Below are 20809 nucleotides of genomic sequence, written 5' to 3'. Positions count from 1 at the left end.
TGTTGCAGGGAGAGGATTCAGGGCAGGGGGTTGGGGTGCAGGAGGGGTGCGGGGTATGGCAGGGGGCTCAGGATGGGGTTGGGGTGCAGGAGGGGTGTGGCAGAGGGTTGGGGTGCAGGCAGGAGGCTCAGGGCAGGGATTTGGGGTGTGGGCTCCGGCCCGCTGCCGCTTACCTGGAGCAGCTCTGGGATGGCAGCTGCGTGCACTGCCTGCCCTGGCCCCGGCCCCGTGCCGCTCCGGAAAGCGGCTGGCACCATGTTCCTGCGGCCCCTGGGGGAAGGGGGGCAGAGGGCTGAGCGCGCTGCCCTTGCCTGTGGGTACCTCCCTCAAAGCTCCCATTGGCCGAGGTTCCCCGTTTCCAGCCAATGGGAGCTTCGGGAGAGGTACCCCCAGGGGCCGCAGGGACGTGGTACCAGCTGCTTCCCGGAGCGGAGTGGGTGCCACGGGGGTGTCAATCCCACAGGCCGGATCCAAAACCCTGAGGGGCCGGATCTGTCCCGTGGGCCGTAGTCCCCTGGTGTAGAGGATCAAGTTTATAGGAGCAGGTCTTCACACCAAGCCAGAGTTCAGGCAATACTGGACCTGTGCAAGGACCTCAAGGTCCATCCTTGTACAACAGCGTGCCATACTTCAGCTCAAAAGCATGTGGGGGTGTTTGAAGTCTGTATACCATCGGTCTCATCCCCTGCTGGACATATTGACTCAGATACAGGTGGATGGACCCTGCCAGTGTATGCAAAGGGGTCTCTTTTCCCCTGACTCTGCCCTCCAGGACTATGGTCATGGATGCCTTATCCCTCACTTGGGGGAGACTTCCAGACTCGGGTGCTTTGGTCAGATCAGGAATTCTCTCGACACAAACGTGTGAGAAATGCAAGCAATTCACCTGGTTTGTTGTTTTCCTTCTACAAATCAAAGGATGCACTGTGCAAGCTCATGGAAAATGCTGCTGCTATGTTCTGCTTGAATAGGCAACAGGTGCCAAGTCAGATTGCCTTTGCCAAGAGGCTGTAGTTATCTGGGATCTTTGCATCAAAAATGTTGTCATACTCAATGCTTCACACTTCCAAGGTGTTCAGAACCATGTGGCAGATCATCTCAACAGAACGATTAACAGGAATTACAAATGGTCCCTCAGAACTCACATTGCAAAATCCATTTTTCAAGCTTGGGAAAAGTCAGAGAAAGATCTGTTCACTATGTAACTGAAGAGGAAGTGTTACCTGTTACCTTCTAGAGCAGGTCACAGCCCAGGCTCTATCTCAAGCTATGTCTACAGTACAAAGTAGGGGTGTGATTCCCCTGCTTGCATACGCAGTCATGCTAGCGCTCATTGAACTAGCTTGACTATAAATAGCAGTGAAAATGCAGCTAAGTCTTGCCTCTGTTGCCACTCCCGGTGCTACCATGGTTACATCGCTGTTTAACTCGCATTGCTATGTGTACCTGAGCAGGGGACTCTCGCCCCTAGCTCGTTGTGTAGATGTAGCCCTCTGCTTCCTTTTTGTTGTGGAAGGACATGCTGCTGTTTACATGTCTTCCGTATTCTTCTGATTCCAAAGGTGGTATTCAAGCTCAGACAGGATCACACTACTCTTGATCCTGATAGCTTCAGCCTTGACAGCATTGTTTCTCAACCTACTGATTCTTTACAGCCAGGAGGATCCCATGACTCTCCCTCAAGACACGAATATTTTACAGGACCACGGCCAGATGCTGCTTCCCAATCTTCGCAGTCTTCATATGACCGTTGAATGCTCAGTAGCTAACACTTGAGGAAACTGCATGTTCCCTAGAGGTTCAGAACATTCTCTAAACAGCAGAAAGCCATCCACCAGATACATTTACATGATGAAATGGAGATGTTTCTCTCTCTGGTCCCAGCAGCAGGGTGGTACTCCTACAAAGTCCTCTCCTCAGCTTATTCTGAAATACTTACTTTATCTAAAGGAAAAATGGCTCTTCCATCAGCTCCCTGAGAGTTCTCTTGGTGGCATTCCATCCTCCTATAGAGGATTAAATCTGTGTTTTTCAACTCAATAACTTTGATTTTTTTTAAAGAAATTAGACACTCTTTCCACCTATGAGACCCCATGCCCCCATAAGATCTAAATGTAGTTTTGTCAGCATTAATGGGTCCACCTTTTGAACCTAGGGCTGCTTGTTCATATTTTACATCTCCTATCTACTTAACCTTTTTTTCTGAAGCCAGTCTCATAAGGATGAAGAAAAAGTTCCATGCTTTGGACCACCACAGGGTGTTCGCCTGTTACCTGGGCAGGACTAAAGCAGTAATGTCCCCGTAGCTGTTCATTTCCTTTGCTGATACAATGAAGGGGCAACCTTTCTCTATGCAGAGAATATCTTCTGGATCTCATCCTGCATACTGCTATGACATTACCAAGGTTTCTCCACCTGAGAGTTTCAGCTCCAAGAGCACAAGCAGCATTAGCTTAGCTGCAATCCTGTGTCAGATGCCCATCAGTGACACGTGCAGGGATGCAACTTGGTCATTGGTACACACTTTAACTGAGCTTTATGCTTTCTCCCAAGCCTCAAGAGATCATGATAGAGTTGGGAAAGTTATGCTGCAATCCTTGTTCAGGTAGACGCCAAAATGCTTCTCCATTCTGAACTGCTTCTGTCACCTGAAACGGAATGGACACATGCAATCACTTGAAGAAAAAACTGTTACTAACTTGTTCTTTAACTGTTTGAGATGTGTTGCATGTTTCCATTCCACGACTCACCCTTCTTCCCCTCTACACTGGAGTCTAAGCATACTGGATTCTGGTGTGAAAGAACTTGAGGGATGGTCAGAGTGGCTCTGCCCTTTATACCATTGGCTGTCAGCACAGGCATGCAGTGGGTTGTGTGCTGCCCCAATGGGTAGCGCTGTGGGGGAAAGAATCTTTGGCTTTAATGCACTGGTTGTGCACACACCTGAAATGGAATGGATGTGTGCAACGTATCTCAAAGGACAACAGTTACAGAACAGGTAAGGAACCATTTTTTCTGTTACTACTTTTTAAAAGACACACAAATGATGTCAGCATCCATTTCACAGCTCGAGAAGACTAGAGATGATGATGAGCCACAAAGATGAAAAATGAGATCATTTAGCTATCAGTAACATCTTTTCTGAAGAATTTGACTTTTTGTTTCTCCTTCCCTCCTGCCCTGTGCAATGGCTTCATGTCACCCAGGGTATTAGACTGAGAAGACGGTACTGAGCTGCTTTCTTCCTGCTAGCTTGATGAGGCCTTCATCAATCAAAATGCCATTGTTAAAAACTATTTTTGGCTTGCTGTTTAAAGAAAGATGTTGGAAAAATCTCACCTTTCTTGTGACTTAGTTTGTGAGCTCGTCTGATGTAATAGTTTGGGTTTCTTTTGGTCTTTATCTTAAATGCTTCATCTTTCTCTTCACAGTACAAATTCATTGCCTTCTTCATCAATTAGAAAGCTTGACTGGATATAACTCAAAATTAAATAGTATTGGCAGCAGTCCATGTGTTGGCCTCTCCTTGCCTAGTGAACAAAACTGACACAAAGTCCTCCATTTGAACCTTTCTTGGGTTTTAACCAGTGAAGTAGGCATTTGACTCTGTCTGAATGTTACATTAGATCTTTACCTGCTTCTGTAAACTGGCTTTAAGCAAAACTTTAGGGGAGTGTGTGTTGCCTACCCACTTTCAGATGTAACTATACTTGACTGGTCTCTTGGATCAGCCCAACCCTCCTCTGTTACTTTGTTTCCTAAAAATTAGTAATAACCATAACAGTATATTTCCATTAAACTTGTTGGCACCATTAGTTTTGTAGTAATTAACTTATACTTGCCTCTTTGAATACATTTAGACTATTAGAAGATCTTGACAGCAAGAATGGTGACATTCCTTTTTTTCTTCATAGATTGTGTCTAAAATTAGTAGCATAACAAATGACACTACTTGTAATTGAGGCCAGGTTTACAATACGGGCCTATATCGGTATAACTACGTTGCTCAGGGGTGTGAAAAATCCTGAAGCCGAACACCCCTGAGCGACAGTTAAACCGATCAAACTCCTCCCCCTTCCCCCGGACCCTCCCATCCCCGTGTAGACAGTGCTATGTTGACAGGAGAGCTTCTCCCACAGACATAACTACCGCCTCCCGAGGAGGTGGATTAACTACACCAACAACAGAAGGTCTCCTGTTGCCATAGTAGTGTATTCATTAAAGCGCTACAGCGGCTGCTGTAGGGTTATATGTGAAGACAACCCCTCAGTCTCATAATACGGGTTGTAGTATGGCATGGAAGTTAAGTATGAGCTTGTAACTTCTATAGTGTCATGTGGTCAGTTCGAATTTATACATTTAAAAAAAGTTGTATAATTGATTCAGTACTTACAGATCATTATTTTTTCCTCTTGCCAGACATTGTATAATGTGAAAGCTCAGATTTTTCCACCATTGGGGGCGGAGTATTGTAAAACAGGCTCACTCTGCTCTTTGGAGGTGTCAATCACCCGACTCTCTGACCTCTTAGATGTGGATAAAGATGAAGCATTAACAGAATCAGATGGGTACTGCACGACGAAACTTATGTATGAAGGTAGGGATAATGACTATTTTTTCTCCTGTAATTTTTGAGAAATTAATGCAATTTTCATTATTGGTTTTGCGTCTGTCTTGATACTAATATCTGCCAAACTTTCTAATGATCATAATGCAGTCTTGTAGACAAGGTTGGATATTAAAAATTTGTCTCTGTCTTAAAAAATAAAGACTAGCATAAAAGCAGGTTAGAACATAATTTACTTTTCAAAAATTGTTTCAGTATGGGTAGATATTTGCTTGAGCCTTCAGTAGGCAACAACCTTGGGAATAGATATTTAAAGCTCCCCTAGTGCAATCTCCTCACTTCAGTCTCACTCCATCTGTCCCCATGCACTTTTGCTTTCCTTCCTTCCCTGACCTGTAATTAAGGATAAGATTTTTGTCACTAAGATCACAGATTCTGTGACTTTCAGAGACCTCTGGGACATTATTCTCTTCAGCTTCAGCCCTGGGGTAGTGGGGGGCCCCCCCGCAGCTCTCAGGCACTGCTGGGAGTGGGGCCCGCAGCTCTCAGCTGCTGTGGGGGGGCCATGGGGACAGCTCTCAGCCAGCACAGGGGGGCCTGCAGCTCTCTATCCATCATGTAGGTCAATGAGTCTCAAGGCCTTCCTGCCTAGCGATGGCTCTGCCACATCTGCCTTCACTGCAGGCCCACTCCTTAGTTTCTGCTTAGCCCAGGGAGTCTAACCAGAGCCCTGAGTAACATGGAATTTGACACAAAAGTCACACACCTCCTAAAGGAAGGTGTTACAGCACTTTGTTCATTTTTTTTGTTTGCTGCTGTTCTCTTAATTTTGCCACTTTATTTGAAGTAAGAGTAAGTGCTGAGCAGAGCAGAACCCTAAAATCTTCCATGAAAATGGCGGAAAGATGTTTTGTACATCATGCGATGTACCTGTTGATTTTATGAGAAGGTAACTGTGATAAGCATCTTGAAAGTACAACTCGTCAGCACAAATGAGGCATTAAAAATGGATGAAGATAGAAATTTTTAAAAAACAGAAAACTGTTACACTACTTTTTAATACCAAGAGTGAGAAGCGGCTTTATGGGAGAAATGAAATGTTCAAATTAACAGAAGACTTCTCTGCTGCAAATATCCCCCTGCATGCCCTTGACAATCAAAAACTGATGGCATAACACCTACTTTGCTCTCTAAAAACCAAGTGCAGATCAACTTAGAAAGTTTTACCTACCCAAAGTGTTTGACTGTCACATTGAAGAATTAAAGGAAAAGTTGCACACCTGTAAAGGAATTGTCGTTGAGCAGATAAAACTACTGATGCTGAACACAGGTATGTATTTAACATTCTTGCTGTCCCCATCCCAACAAGCAGTGAAAATGCAGGCACTTCAGACGCAGGATATATTTTTCTTAATGTGAAGTTTTGGAAGCAGTCAATTTTAAAACCATCAGCAATGCAATATGGGGAACTGAAAATGTTGCAATACCATTTGATCGCATCACTGTGTTTGTAACAGATAATGCCACATATATGGGGAAAGCTTAGGATCGAGGTTTGAAGCCTTTGTTTTTAAATGCTATACACCTTATGTGTATGGCACGTTTGCTTAACCTTGTGGGTGATCTATGGAGGAAGATACTTTTGAAACTAAATTATTTAGTTGTGGCTATAAAATATGCTTTCACTGCCTGCCCTGCCAGAAAAGCCTGGTTCCATATATGTCTAATGGAAATAGGGAAAAGTCCTTCCGTCTCACCAACCTCGGTAATAAACAGATGGAACAGCTGGTTCAATGCAGCTGTTTATCACATGAAACACACTGAGGATTAAGTTTCATTTTTTACTGGGGAGAATGGTTGTAGCAGTCATTGAAGTGTTAAAGAGATTGTGGATCTTTGCCTATCCACAGCGTTATTGAAGAACTCCAGGCTGTAAAAGAGTTTGCACCCTGAATCATGAACAGGCTTACAGCTATGAAGAGCCCACAGTTCATGCTCATCAAGTCACAAATGACGCATGTGATCTTGTGATGTGGGCAGAGAGCTGTTCTGAAACTTGCTGACAACCAACAGCAAAAACAGCACTCTTGGAAAGCTCAAAAGGTCATAATTGGACACTGACTCAACCTCCAACTTTTGACAGTCTGCTGCCATTTTCTTCAGTATATGCCATGTATCTGAGCCAAATCAAACAAAACATGTTGACATTTGTGAGACCACAATATTTGAAAATATACCACTGTTTGACGACAACATTCCAGCACAGAGAGAATATTGGGCTTACTGTGGAGCAGTTCAAGAATTGAGGAATGAGGACGTTTTCCAGTTCTGGAGAAGCACGATGGCCAGATTTCCAGCTCTGTCAGTAGTTGACTGGTACTGCTAAGCATCGCAGGGCAACAGCATAGACCCCCAACACGCCGTCTCATCTTATAAAAATGTGCTTGGGGACAACAGACGCTGCATAACAAGTTATACATAGACAGATGGTTATTTTTTATATTCAAATTGCAACAGTGTGAAATAGGGTCTTTAAAAAGAATGTTATTTTTGTTCTATAGTTTTTCGTTATTTGTTTGAAAAATGATTTCACAATATGCATATATAATCTCGAAATAGTTTACTTTGTCAAGCAAGTGAAAACTATTGCATCAATGTTGCTTCTCATGTAAATGTTACACTGTAATACTTTATTACTAAATTACACATTTTTGTTATGACCATACCATGGTTTTGTTCATTTTTGCCATGACTGTTCCATGAATTTTGCCTGATTTTACCATGACAAAATCTTATCCATATCTATAATACATTTAATGTAAATAAAGTAAACCAAGCAAAATCTCTACCCTGTTTAGGGAGGGACGGGGAGGTGGGGGGGGGGGCAGGAGAGAACCTGAAACAAAAGCAAAAATCATAGAACTAATATGACTCTGGTGAATAATCACTTTGCTTTTATAAGATATCCCTTTCCCCTACCTGTGTCTGTCTGGTCTATTTAAATTGCAAGCTGTTTGGGACAGGACCATCTTACTCAGTATAGTCATTGGCACAATAGGGCCATGGGGTCTCTTGGCACTGCTGCAAAACAAAAAATACTTTAAATGTATGAAGAAGCATAGCTATTTTTTATTTTCAGAAATTTTTTCATTTCTTCGCATTTTCTCTACTCTTTTTCAGTTGTTGACAACAGTAGTAACTGGGCAGTCTGTGGAAAAAGCTCAGGGGTAATATCTATGCCTGTAGCAGCTCAAGCAACTCACAAAGTGCACATGGAAGTGATGCCACTTTTTGCTGGATACCTCCCCTTTCCTGATGTCAAACTATTTAAATACCTCCCTCATCATTCTGCTCACTCCATGCAACTTGATGCTGGTAAGGCTGTCTTGAATATGTGACCACATAGAAAACCTGGTTTATAGAAATGGCACTCTGTCTTTGGCTTTCCTGTTTTTAAAGAAAAACAAAGCTCAAAGTAATGAAATCCATTCTTGATGTAATTCTGTTCCAGATTCATTGTTGTTACTTTTCATTGACAGCTGTTTGTAATTTTCAAAACAGGGCACTGCTTTCATGAGAATGAAATCTCTCAATTTTAAACTTGAAATTCTGAGTCTAGCTTTAGTCTGTAACAAGGAACACTAACCAGAAAAGACTTTTTTTTAAAAAATTTTATGTAACCTTTAAGATCGTTAATGCCTAAAATATTGAACAATCGTGGAGTTAAAATGCATCATTACAAATTAGCAAACTCTGAGTTAGTAGGTAAGATCCCATGGGAAGCAAGTCTAAGAAGAAAAACAGTTCAAGAAAGTTGGCAGTTTTTCAGAGACACATTATTAAGGGCACAAGAGCAAACTATCCCACTGCGTAGGAAAGATGGGAAGTATGGCAAGAAACCACTGGCTTAACCAGGAGATCTTGAATGATCTGAAATTCAAAAGAAAGTCCCACAAAAAGTGGAAATAAGGTCAAATTACAAAGGATGAATATAAACAAATAACACAAGTATGTAGGGACAAAATTAGAAAGGCCAACGCACAAAATGAGATTAAACCAGCTAGAGACATAAAGAGTAAGAAGAAAACATTCTACAAAAACATTAGAAGCAAGAGGAAGACCAAAAAGACAGGCTAGGCCTGTTACTCAATGCAGGGTGGGGGAATAACAGAAAATGTGGAAATGGCAGAAGTGCTAAATGACTTTTTTGTTTCGGTTTTCACCAAAAAGGTTAGTAGTGATTGGACGTCCCTAGCCTCTGTTTCCCAGAAGCTGGGAATGGGCAATGGGATGGATCACTTGATGTTTACCTGTTCATTCCCTCTGAAGCACCTGACATTGGCCACTTTTGGAAGACAGGGTATTGGGCTAAATGGACCTTTGGTCTGACCCAGTATGGCCGTTCTTATGTCTAACATAGTGAATGCCAGTGAAATGATCAGAGCCTAAAATAGGGAAAGAATAAGTTAAGAATTACTTAGATAAGTTAGATGTCTTCAAGTCACCAGGACCTGATGAAATACATCCTAGAATACTCAAGGAGCTGACTGAGGAGATATCTGAGCCATTAGCAATCATCTTTGAAAAGTCATGGAAGACAGGAGAGATTGCAGAGGACTGGAAAAGGGCAAATATAGTGCCCATCTATAAAAGGGGGAAATAAGGACAACCCGGGAATTACAGACCAGTCAGTTTAACTTCAATCCCCAGGAAAATAATGGAGCAAATAACTTTTAAGCAATCAATTTGCAAACACCTAGAAGATAAGGTGATAAGTAACAGTCAGCATGGATTTGTTAAGAACAAAGTGTGTCAAACCAACCTAATAGCTTTTTTTGACAGGGTAACAAGCCTTGTGGAAAGGGGGGGAAGCAGTAGACATGGTATATCTTGACTTTAGTAAGGCTTTTGATACTGTCTCACATGACCTTCTCATAAAAAAATGAGGGAAATACAACCTATATGGAGCTACTATAAGGTGGGTGCATAACTAGTTGGAAAACCGTTCCCAGAAAGCAGTTATCAGTGGTTGACAGTCAAGTTGGAAGGGCATATCGAGTGGGGCCTGGAGGGATCAGTTCTGGGTCCAGTTCTGTTCAATATCTTCATCAATGATTTAGATAATGGAATAGAGAGTACGCTTATAAAATTTGTGGACAATACCAAGCTAGGAGGGGTTACAAGTGCTTTGAAGGATAGGATTAAATTCAAAATGATCAGACCATTTCTCCAGTTTGTCCAGAAGTTGGACTGTCAAGCTATTAAAAGAAAATAATCACAATTAATCCTGCTGTTAAATAATAATAGAATACCATTTATTTAAAGATTTTTGGATGTTTTCTGATTTTTCAAATATGATTTCAATTACAACACAGATTACAACGCAGAATACAAAGTGTACAGTGCTCACTTTATATTTTTTATTACAAATATTTGCACTGTAAAAAACGAAATAGTATTTTTTCAGTTCACCTAATACAAGTACTTTATCTCTTTATCATGAAAGTTGAACTATCAAATATAGAATTTTGTACAAAAAAAACCTGCATTCAAAAATAAAACAATATAAAATTTTAGAGCCTACAAGTCCACTCAGTCCTACTTCTTGTTCAGCCAATCACTCAGACAAACAAGTTTGTTTACATTTACCAGAGATAATGCTGCCCACTTCTTGTTTACGTCACCTGAAAGTGAGAACAGGTATTCTCATGGCACTGTTCTAGCCGGTGTCGGAAGATATTTACGTTCCAGATGCGCTAACGATTCATATGTCCCTTCATACTTCAACCACCATTCCAGAGGACGTGCGTCCATGCTGATGACAAGTTCTGCTTGATAACAATCCAAAGCAGTGCGGACCAACGCATGTTCATTTTCATCAGCCAAGTCAGATGCCACCAGCAGAAGGTTGATTTTATTTTTTGGTGGTTTGGGTTCTGTAGTTTCCGCATCGGAGTGTTGCTCTTTTAAGACTTCTGAAAGCATGCTCCACACCTTATCCCTCTCAGATTTTGGAAGGCATTTCAGATTCTTAAACCTTGGGTCAAGTGCTGTAGCTATCTTTAGAAATCTCACATTGGTACCTTCTTTGCATTTTGTCACATCTTCGGTGAAAGTGTTATTGAAATGAACAACATGTGCTGGGTCATTGTCCGACACTGCTATAACATGAAATATATGGCAAAATGCGGGTAAAACCACAGAGCAGGAGACATACAATTCTCCCCCAAGGAGTTGTCACAAATTTAATTAACACATTTTTTTTTTGTAATGAGCGTCGTTAGCAGGGATGCATGTCCTCTGAAATGGTGGCCGAAGGGGCATACGAATGTTTAGCATATCTGGCATGTAAATATCTTGCAGTGCCAGCTACAAAAGTGCCAGGCAAATACCTGTGTTCACTTTCAGTTGATATTGTAAATAAGTGGCTGAACAAGAAGTAGGACTGAGTGGACTTGTAGTCTCAAAAGTTATTATAGGCTTTAAAGTTTTACATTGTTTTGTTTTTGAGTGCAGTTATGTAACAAAAAAAATCTACATTTGTAAATTGCACTTTCACAACAAAGAGGTTGCACTTCAGTACTTGTATGAGGTGAACTGAAAAATACTATTTCTTATTTTTATTACAAATATTTGCACTGTAAAAAAAAAAGTGAGCACTGTACACTTTGTATTCTGTGTTGTAACTGAAATCAATATAATCAATAATGTAGAAAAACATCCAAAATATTTAATACATTTCAATTGGTATTTTATTGTTTAACAGTGTGATTAAAACTGCGATTAATTTTTTAAATCACGATTCTTTTTTTTTAGTTAATCGCATAAGTTAACTGAATAATCGACAGCCCTAGTCTGAAGTAAATAGGATGAAATTCAATAAGGATAAATGCAAAGTACTCCACTCTAGGAAGGAACAATCAGTTGCACACATACAAAATGGTAAATGCCTCCCTAGGATGTAGTACTGCAGAAAGGTATCTATGGGTCATAGTGGATCACAAGCTAAATATGAGTCAACAGTGTAACACTATTGCAAAACAAGCAAATATCATTCTGGGATATATTAGCAGGAGTGTTGTAAGCAAGGCATAAGAAGTAATTTTTCCACTCTACTCCATGTTGATTAGGTCTCAACTGGAGTATTGTGTCCGGTTCTGGGCGCCACATTTCAGGAAAAATGTGGACAAATTGAAGAAAGTCCAGAGGAGAGCAACAAAAATGATTAAAGGTCTAGAAAACATGACCTATGAAGGAAGATTGAGAAAATTAGGTTTGTTTAGTCTGGAGAAGAGAAGACTGAGAGGGGACATAAGTTTTCAAGTGCATAAAAGGTTGTTACAAGGAGGAGGGAGAAAAATTGTTCTCCTCAACCTCTGAGGATATGACAAGAAGCAATGGCCTTAAATTGCAGCAAGGGCGGTTTAGTTTGGACATTAAGGAAAACTTCCTAACTGTCAGGGCGCACTGGAATAAATTGCCTAGTGAGGTTGTTGGATCTCAATCATTGGAGATTTTTAAGAGCAGGTTAGATGAACACTTGTCAGAGTATTATCTGTCTAGATAATACTTAGTCCTGCCATAAGTGCAGGGGACTGGACTAGATGACTTATTGAGGTCCCTTCCAGTCCTATGATTCTATAATAGTACTTGAATGTTGAAATCCTAGGATGTTTGCTTGCAAACAGACTACAGGCACATGGAAAACACTTACATTCACTCTCTTATCTGAATTAGCCTTTTTCCAAAAATTCTCCCAGTGGGCAAAGTATTAGAGTAGACAAGTTACTGGTGGTCCCTGGCATATAGACCAGCTCTGAGCAGGTGTAGAACTTTCTAGTTAAAACACCAGGGCCTTCTGGAGCCTTCTGTAATCTAGCACTTCCATTTTTTTTCACAATAGTGAAGCTGCACCCGTGATGGCAATAGTGGAAAACTTAAAATATAATGTATATAGCCTGTATGGCCAGAGAGGGTGGCAAATGGTCATGATTGTTGCTAGGATGGTGAAGTCTTTCTTTTGTCCTCACCAATGAGTAGTAATTCCAGTGCTGCAGTGCAGTCAAACTACAACGTTTTAATTTAAAGCTATTTTATTAATTCATTTCATAGAATGATTGTGTTGTGGTTTTTTTTTTTAACAGACAGTTGGATTGAAAATGATAACCTATCTGTGGACAAGAATATGGATGATCAGGCTGACAACAGTAGCATAAAGAGTAGAGGCAGTTTACATTCGGCAGCCAGTGGGGAACATAAAGGTCTGCCAATGCCCCGTCTACAATCCTTTTCACCTGGTCAGGTCTTCAACTCCAGCACGAGCATGCAAATCCTTGTCATTCCCAGCAAGGATGACCATGTTCTGGAAGTCAATATCACATAACTAAATATAAATAAACAAGGAAAACAAAAACCATTAGAGACTTGATATGAATGCACTTTAATAGATCATAACCTGATTATTCTCCATTGTAACATTCTGATTTAAACCAGACCTATGGCAACTCAATGCTGACTGGCCATGGAAGCATCAGACAATTTTATCAATTTAAATGTACAGTGGAGGTTGTGTCAACTAGTTTATATTGCTACTTTAGTATGTTTTGTGTAAAATGATTTTCTGTTTTTCCCTTCAGTCACATCCTGCTGGTAAAGTCAAGATGCTTGCTGCAGTTGGTCTGTTATTTGTGTTACTGGAGCACCCTCCAGATCTGCTGTTTTCTTTTAAAGTAGTCAGATTTCTGTTCACACAAATGTTTCAGGTTGACATACAGTAAGCCTTGCAATGTGGCTGTTAATGACTCAAATGTGTGCCTTTCTAGTCACACGACTGTCTGGTTTCCTGGACCAGCGTAGCTTTCCAGATTTCTAAAGAATAGGGTGAGTGATTCTGAATCCCACAGCATCTAGAAGGGTTTAAAAATTATATATATATTTTTCCTGAAGACTTGCTTAACCTCTTCTGTGCCTTGGGACACATGAATTATTTACCCATATAAGCCCTTTTGAATCATACCAAGACATTCATTTAAGTCAGACCTTTTAAAAGGCATGGCCCTTGATGTGAACAATAGCATGGCATGTAAGTGGTTAAATTAGGAATAAATGTTCATGGGGTCATTTTCCCCCAGAAATATTTAATTAATGAGAAGCAAGTAGCATCAGATCAGATAGGTAACTTTTTATTAAATACTAGCTCATTTTTTAAAAACCAAAGTCTGTTCCTTCTGACTCCCTGGCCCTAATTAGTGTTTACTGTTATGGACTCTGGAGCTATATATATTTTTGCACCTTAATCCTAGTTTTCCGAAAGTAAATGTCACTTAAAGATTACTTTACTCTTTCCATTCTCATTAAGGGGAAGGATTAAGGTCCTAGAAAATTGAACCTCTTCTGGTCCAGCAAACTGCAGTCATACCATACTAACTGATTATTTTTCAGTTGTAAATTTTATTGTATATATGGTTGATTATTTAAAAAAAAAAAAGTCCAAACTAACTGATATGTCTGTGTATAAGTTGCACCAAAAATCAAGGAGAAAATAAACGTGTGTTTTTATTGGTGTGAAAGTCACAGCTTGTAAATAAGTGTAGTGTTTTAAACCTTTTCCAGTTCTCAAAAGCTCTGTATTTTTGTATATATGTATTTCGCTGAAATTCACTGGTAAAGTCTTTGGGAGGAAAAAAAATCAGTGTGAACTGATGCATGATTCCAGCAGATATGTGGCCTCTTAGTGAAAAACCTGTACAATGCGAATCTTAAAGGAATCCTCTGCAGTTGTTTCCGTAGGTTCTTAATACTTCTAAGTATAGAGGAACATGGAACAAAGAAAAATCCAAATATTTAAACTATCTTCAGTCTGATTTTTTTTATCTTGCAGTGTTCAGGGTTTTTTTTTTACTTGTTCATGACTCCTTTTCTTATGCTTTGAAATTCACTCAGACTTGAATGATGCAATCATCAGTTTATTATTATGTTTTGTTTTTTAGCTAGGAAAAGGTAAGTAACAAAGGTTTTCCATAAATCTTCCAAAAATATTTGATCTACAATGTACTGAACTTAAAATTAATAAACTCATTCAATTTGCTACCTGAACTACAACCTTAAAGTGGTAGTTGCTCTGCTGATTTTTCCTTTCTTTAGCATCATGAACTTCTTTTGTAGTTTTCTGAGTAGCTACAGTCTATTGCATATTTAAGAATCAAAAACACATGGAAGAGGAGGGACCAACAAAAACAACCCGAGTGAACAGTCAGCTGTGCTAATTTTTGCTTCTCACTGAGGGAAAATAGTAGGTTATACAGTCTGTATACACTGGGATCTCTCCTACACTACAAAATCACCTAAGTTGTGAGTTGCCATCCTGCACTGACCTCTACTGAAGCAAGAGTGACTGTTGGAGTTCAAAAATGCATTCAGATAATGTAAACTACTTGGTTTCTAATTGAGTTCCCAGATAAAAAAACTTTATTTGCATTTAAGTGGTTTGTATTTTCTCTGCCCTGGTTTTAAAACAGGAAAATGTTTCAGTATAAATGTGACATCTAAACAATCAACTTTCATCACAAAAACTACCACAAAGGCTTAGTCTAATTATTACTACTTAGAGGCAAGACTTCTGCATATAGGATGGATGAAGTAGGTTGGTTTTCTATTTAGGAAAATTTGCAGGTGTAGAATAATTGTGAAGCAAAGTTAAAGTGTGTGTAACTGAAGATAAAGAATTTAGCTATATATACTTATCTGTCAAACATTGTAAATACTATCAAATGTAAAAAAAAAAGAGGTATAATTTTTGTGAATGTCACAGTTTTGTGTGTGACTGGAAAGATTATAACTCTCCTTGTTGTTTTCTCCTGCTAATATGGAAATTGTTGCACTTAACGTGAGATTGTGACTTTCTACCTGCAGTTGTATAAAGTCCCATTGTCAAGGCACTGTACACAGGAAAATATCCCATACTAAATATTTGTCAATAAAAATAAACATCTAAAAGAGAAATTATGAGGATAGGATCTCCTGATAAACTCTTCCTCATTTTTTCTTTTGTTTTTAAACTCAGGTTATGTGAAAGTAAGTAAAGAAATAAAACCATCCTCTTTGAAAGGGAATGGAAAAGAAATTGGAGAATGAGTAAACATCTTGTATTAATCTAAATATTTTACTTAGACCAAGATTGCTAAAATATAATTAGATGTGCTAGTACAAAGCCTTATCTTTATTCCATCTTCTTTCTGTGAAGGAATGCCCTTTCTTTGTGGAATTTATACTTAGACGATTTTAATCCAGATAAAACCCAAAGCAGCATTTAGTATGGATGGCTGCTGGGATTCTTTGACTGGAAAAGGTGACAAGTTAGTGACTTTGACACTGCGGGTATTATGATTAATTCCATTTTCTTGGTTTACTATTAAAAATCATTTTTCACATTGTTCTGTAATATATATATTGTTAGACTAAACACAAATTGTATTAAGATTGTTTAATGAAAATGTAAGCATTATAATTCTAAAAATATACATGTTTTAAAAAGAAATCCAGCTTCTCTATTGTGATTTCTCACACTTTTGCACTTTAAATAGCAAAGTAATTATAAATCCATTTACTACTATTTCTATTCAAAATGCATACTTTCCTTCCTCTGATTGGGCTGAAGTAAATTAATATTTTTCCTTTAAGGAGGTCTTAGTTATGCTTCAAATATCTCCCATTTAAATTTAACTGTTATAGAAACAAAGCACTGGAGAATAGGCTTCTCCATACATGATTGGACTCCAATCAGTTATTGCTTTTGCAAGGAGGCAACCCAAGTCTGGAATCTTGGCTGCTGCTCCTCACTGTTTCAGGTAATTCAACTGCTAGTAGCTCCGTTAGAGCCTCTTTTACTGCAATGTGTAGTCACTGCAGAACAGGCCTGATGCCGTCTGCTCCATGGGACTTCACCATCACCTAAGGAAAGGGAGAAGACTAAAAGATGCAGCCTCTCCCCCCAACTGGCCAGTGGCCTGGTAACCTGTCCTCTCTGGAAGGGGGGGATAAGGTACAGACTCAGAGGAGAGAGCACAGTGATGTAGGAGGGATCAGGCAATCTCCATATTGCTTTAATCCTGTGTTAGGAATACTGGTAGATCTGAGCCAGCAGTTTTTTCATATGGTTGAGATAGGGCCATCTCTGTTTTGCCTGGAGGTACCATGGTCAGTCAACAGAAAGGGATCTCACCTTTGGTATGGTGAAGGTCTCTACCATAATATTGAACATGTTAACTTTTTACTTCAAATCACTTTAAACCGGGGGGTGGGGGAGGAGAATGCAGTCTCTTGCCATTAGTGCCACAAGGTTCTGGGAAGCTCAGCTGGGATGCAAGAGTACTGAGACCCAGTGTGTTGGCTGAGGTGGACTTCATTTCCACTAAGGTGCTGGTGTTCTGTCATGGATTTGGGCAGATGGGCTTTGGAGAACAAGATCATCTCCATGCCAAGGTCATTCATGTCAAGGGATAATCCCCACACTGGGTTTCCTTACCATGAATATAGTGAGTAGATTGTCAGGGAAAGTATCTTACTCTTTTCCTTGGTGCTTTGACGTCTATTGTCTTTTCTGTTGCATAATTTGAACTCTCTGGTGGTAGCACTGCCTTAGTTTTGTCTTTTAAGACATTTCCTAGTCTAGATATGATCAATGTGTTAACATACTTTTAAAAAAGAACAGGAGTACTCCTGTTCTTTTTGCGGATACAGACTAACACGGCTGCTACTCTGAAACCTGTCATACTTTTAAAGTTGACCTATTTTCCTAGTATAGATATGGCCTTGCGGCATGCTGAGCAAACCCCTCTCATGGGAACAGAGAGTGGGATTGACGTGTCCCCCACTGTAGACTGATCTGTGCCACTGATGGAGCATAACTGCACATACAAATCTTCTAGCCCAGTAACCATGTTAAAAGAAATTAGGATGTGTTGGCATGATTTAAAATGTTCCTGATCTGTCAGAGCTGGCTACTCATAGCCCTGTTAACCTTTACGTGTTAAACTGATATGTTGCAGTATTTTTCCAGCTATCAGAGTTAAGCTGGCTAGTCAATTAATTGCCCAGATCCTCTTTATTCCTTTTTTAAATTAAGTACTATGCCCTTCTCCAGCCCTGAGACCTCCCCGCTCCTCCCATGAGTTCTCCAAAATAATTGCTACGGTAGGGTTACCATATTGCAGTCCTGGAAAAAGAGGACACTTCAAGGGGCCCCGGCTCCGCCCCTTCCCTGCCCCAACTCCACCCCTTCCCCAAAGTCTCCGCCCCCTCCCCTGAATGCTCCACCCCCCCGCTCCTCCCCCTCCCCTGCTTCCCACGAATCAAATGTTCGGAGAACAGAGTGGTCTCTAATAGTCAAAGACCCTTCTTCCCTGTCCCCTCCAGTCTATGTCTATCCTATTGCTGTCTAACCCGCCCCAGCTCCTCATCTGATTCAACTGCTCCCCACTACTGCTCTGGATTCCTTGTCCCAGTTTCCTGGTCCTGTCTCACTCTCCTCTCTCCCCACCCCCATCCCTCAGATGGGATGTTCGTTCCAGATTGGCAAAATTATAAGGCTTCCCAACATTTCAACACTTCCCATTCTAAATTTTCGCTTGCTTAACTATAGGCTAGTTCTGCCTACAACAAAGCATATTCAGAACTTCTGATTAAAGGGATTATAAGTGTAGCAACCTCCATCATAGCTAGTCACCAAAGATTGAACCCGAGCCATCCAGACTTAAAAGCATGAGCTTCTACTACTTGAGTTCAAGATATAACTCCCTTAGCTGGTAGCTATACAGTTATCCTCTAAAAATCCACCAGAGGAGGGCACAAAACACATGTTGGACAGTGAATTACAAAAGTGCCAAATATTATTATTAGACCTGCAATACTTTTCACAATGAACATCAGTGGGGGATAAACTGGGAGTTTAAGAATATTTGGAAAACAATTTTAGAATAACATTCAGTGCTGTGGTTTAAAAGAAAAAAAACTTAAAACTCAACTTAGCAGCATTCAGTGTTTGGGGAAAAAAAACAACTTCTAGGAGGGATACAAGTTAAGAATGTTGAAACAGGAAAATGTTATGCTTAGTTACCACTTGGACAAGATGGTGTGCTATGTAATACTTGCAAGATTTCACTGTAATGTTTTACAATATATAGCAGCGCAATGCTGATTCCATTGATATTGTTGAGCAATTCATGCTGATTTTATTTCAGCGCACATCTTAATAGTTTTGAATACAAGATCACAATTTTCAGCTCAGTTGGTCTGAACACGCAGAGCTTTAAAATTGTTATGCTCTAAACTGTATATTAACTACAATTTTATAAACCTGCATGTCAGAGAACTGTGTGCCAGTACTACTAGACAGTGCCACAAGGCAATTCAGTGTGAATCACAGAAATGTCGGACTGGAAGGGACATCAACAGGTCATCTAGTCAAACCCCTGCTCTGAGGCAGGACTGAGTAATAACAACTAGACCATCCTTAACAGGTGTTTGTCTAGCCCAGGGGTAGGCAACCTATGGCACAGGTGCCGAAGGCGGCACGCAAGCTGATTTTCAGTGGCACTCACACTGCCCAGGTCCTGGCCACCAGTCCGGGGGGTTCTGCATTTTATTTTAATTTTAAATGAAGCTTCTTAAACATTTTAAAAACCTTATTTACTTTACATACAACAATAGTTTAGTTATATATTACAGACTTATAAAAAGAGACCTTCTAAAAACTTTAACATGTATTACTGGCACGCGAATCCTAAAATAAGAGTGAATAAATGAAGACTCGGCACACCAATTCTGAAAGGTTGCCGACCCCTGGTCTAACCTCTTAAAAAACTCCAATGACTGCTATTCCATAATCTCTCTAGGTAATTTGTCCAGTGCTTAACTACCTTTACAGTTAAGAAGTTTTTCCTAATGTCTAACCTAAATCTCCCTTGCTACAATTTAAGCCCATTGCTTCTTTTTCATGCATGTCCTGAGTGGGACGGGAGTGGGTCCAGGCAGTGGGATTGGGGGGAGGGAGATCGAGGGAGTCAGTGGGTGTGTGGGGATGGACCGGGGGAAGCAGGGTGGAGGAACTGAGGGGGACAGTACTGGGACTGGGGGGGGGCTAAGGGGGATGGGACAGGACTGGGATGGGGGGAGTAGTGTAGGGGCTGAGGGGAGCATGACTGGGACAGGGTAGAGAGAGCTTTGTAGAGTGGGGTGGGGCAGGGGAGACAATGGGGCTGGGCTGGGGAGGTCAGGGGGTTGGGGAGAGGGACAGGGTCTGGAGGGGGATGAGACAGAGGGGAGCAGGACTGGAATGGGGGGAAGTTGAGGGGGTGGGACAACAGGGGGAGTGATGGGGGTGGGATGATGGGGGAGGCTGAAGAAGAGATTTGGGGTAGGGCAAGGCTGAGGGCAGTGAGTTGGGGGGAGCAGGGGGACTGTGGGGGAGGCTGTTGGAATGGGGGCAGGGACTGAGGGCAGTGGGTTCGGGGTGGGAGGTACAGGGGGGACTGGGGGAGGCTGAGGGAGCAGGGTCAGGGTGGGGGCTGAGGGCAGCGTGTCGGGTCTACACTGGCACCTCTCGGCATTGCTGTGCTGGCAGCAGACCTGCACCAGCGCTACCCTGGTGATGGAAGAGTCCTCAGTGGAAATGCAGACTTCATGACACAGACCCTCGTCACTTCAAACCTGGCGCTGCTCTGGTCAGTCGCTAGGCTCTTGTCACTTTCAAACCCATACAGGGTATCTGGTTCTTTTTCAGTTCTCAGGTTAAGAAAAGCCTCTGCATTTTGTGAGGGCTTCAGCATTCACATTCCTACTTGACAAACTGTCTGCCTGACACATTGCTCCCAGGGCATTCATCTTTATTCATTATCGGCAGGTCCATCAGATTAACGACCAACACAGGGGGGAGCAACACAATGGTGTCAAGGATTTTTAATTTTTCAAACCACTTTGGCCTCAACAGGGATAACAGCAAATCTGGACAGAGCAGATGGGTGTCAGGATGGGTTTGGGTATTTATTTATTTATTTAAGTGAAAATGTTGGGTCTGAGCAAAGGCTGCAAACTTCCCTTTGGAAACCTCTGCTGATCTTTTGCCCCAGGGGCTAACAACAGCCTGGAATCCGGGACAGATTTCCACATCCATGCAGGGTGAGATGATGGGGGGAGGGACTGTGGGGGAGGCAGAGGGAACAGGGTCAGGGGGGCTGAGGGCAGTGG

At 41.1% G+C, this 20809-nt stretch overlaps 1 protein-coding gene across 1 annotated transcript in view; it reads left to right on the top strand.

Annotated features, from left to right (window-relative positions):
* Nucleotides 1–16077, top strand: part of LOC112119902 (trafficking protein particle complex subunit 10) — a 102800-nt gene extending 86723 nt beyond the window's left edge. Inside the window, exons 21-23 of the mRNA XM_024218795.3 lie at nt 4420–4597; nt 7748–7942; nt 12712–16077. Coding sequence (XP_024074563.1) covers nt 4420–4597; nt 7748–7942; nt 12712–12950 — 612 coding nt within the window. The 3' untranslated portion in view covers nt 12951–16077. The remainder of the gene's footprint in view (nt 1–4419; nt 4598–7747; nt 7943–12711) is intronic.
* The last annotated feature ends 4732 nt before the right edge of the window (nt 16078–20809 follow it).

This window comes from Terrapene carolina, unplaced genomic scaffold (genome assembly GCF_002925995.2).
Source record: "Terrapene carolina triunguis isolate 2854851 unplaced genomic scaffold, T_m_triunguis-2.0 Scaffold26, whole genome shotgun sequence".
Taxonomy (NCBI): domain Eukaryota; kingdom Metazoa; phylum Chordata; order Testudines; family Emydidae; genus Terrapene; species Terrapene triunguis.
The sequence above is the reverse complement of the archived record's forward strand: the minus strand, read 5'-3'. Positions and strand labels throughout refer to the sequence as shown.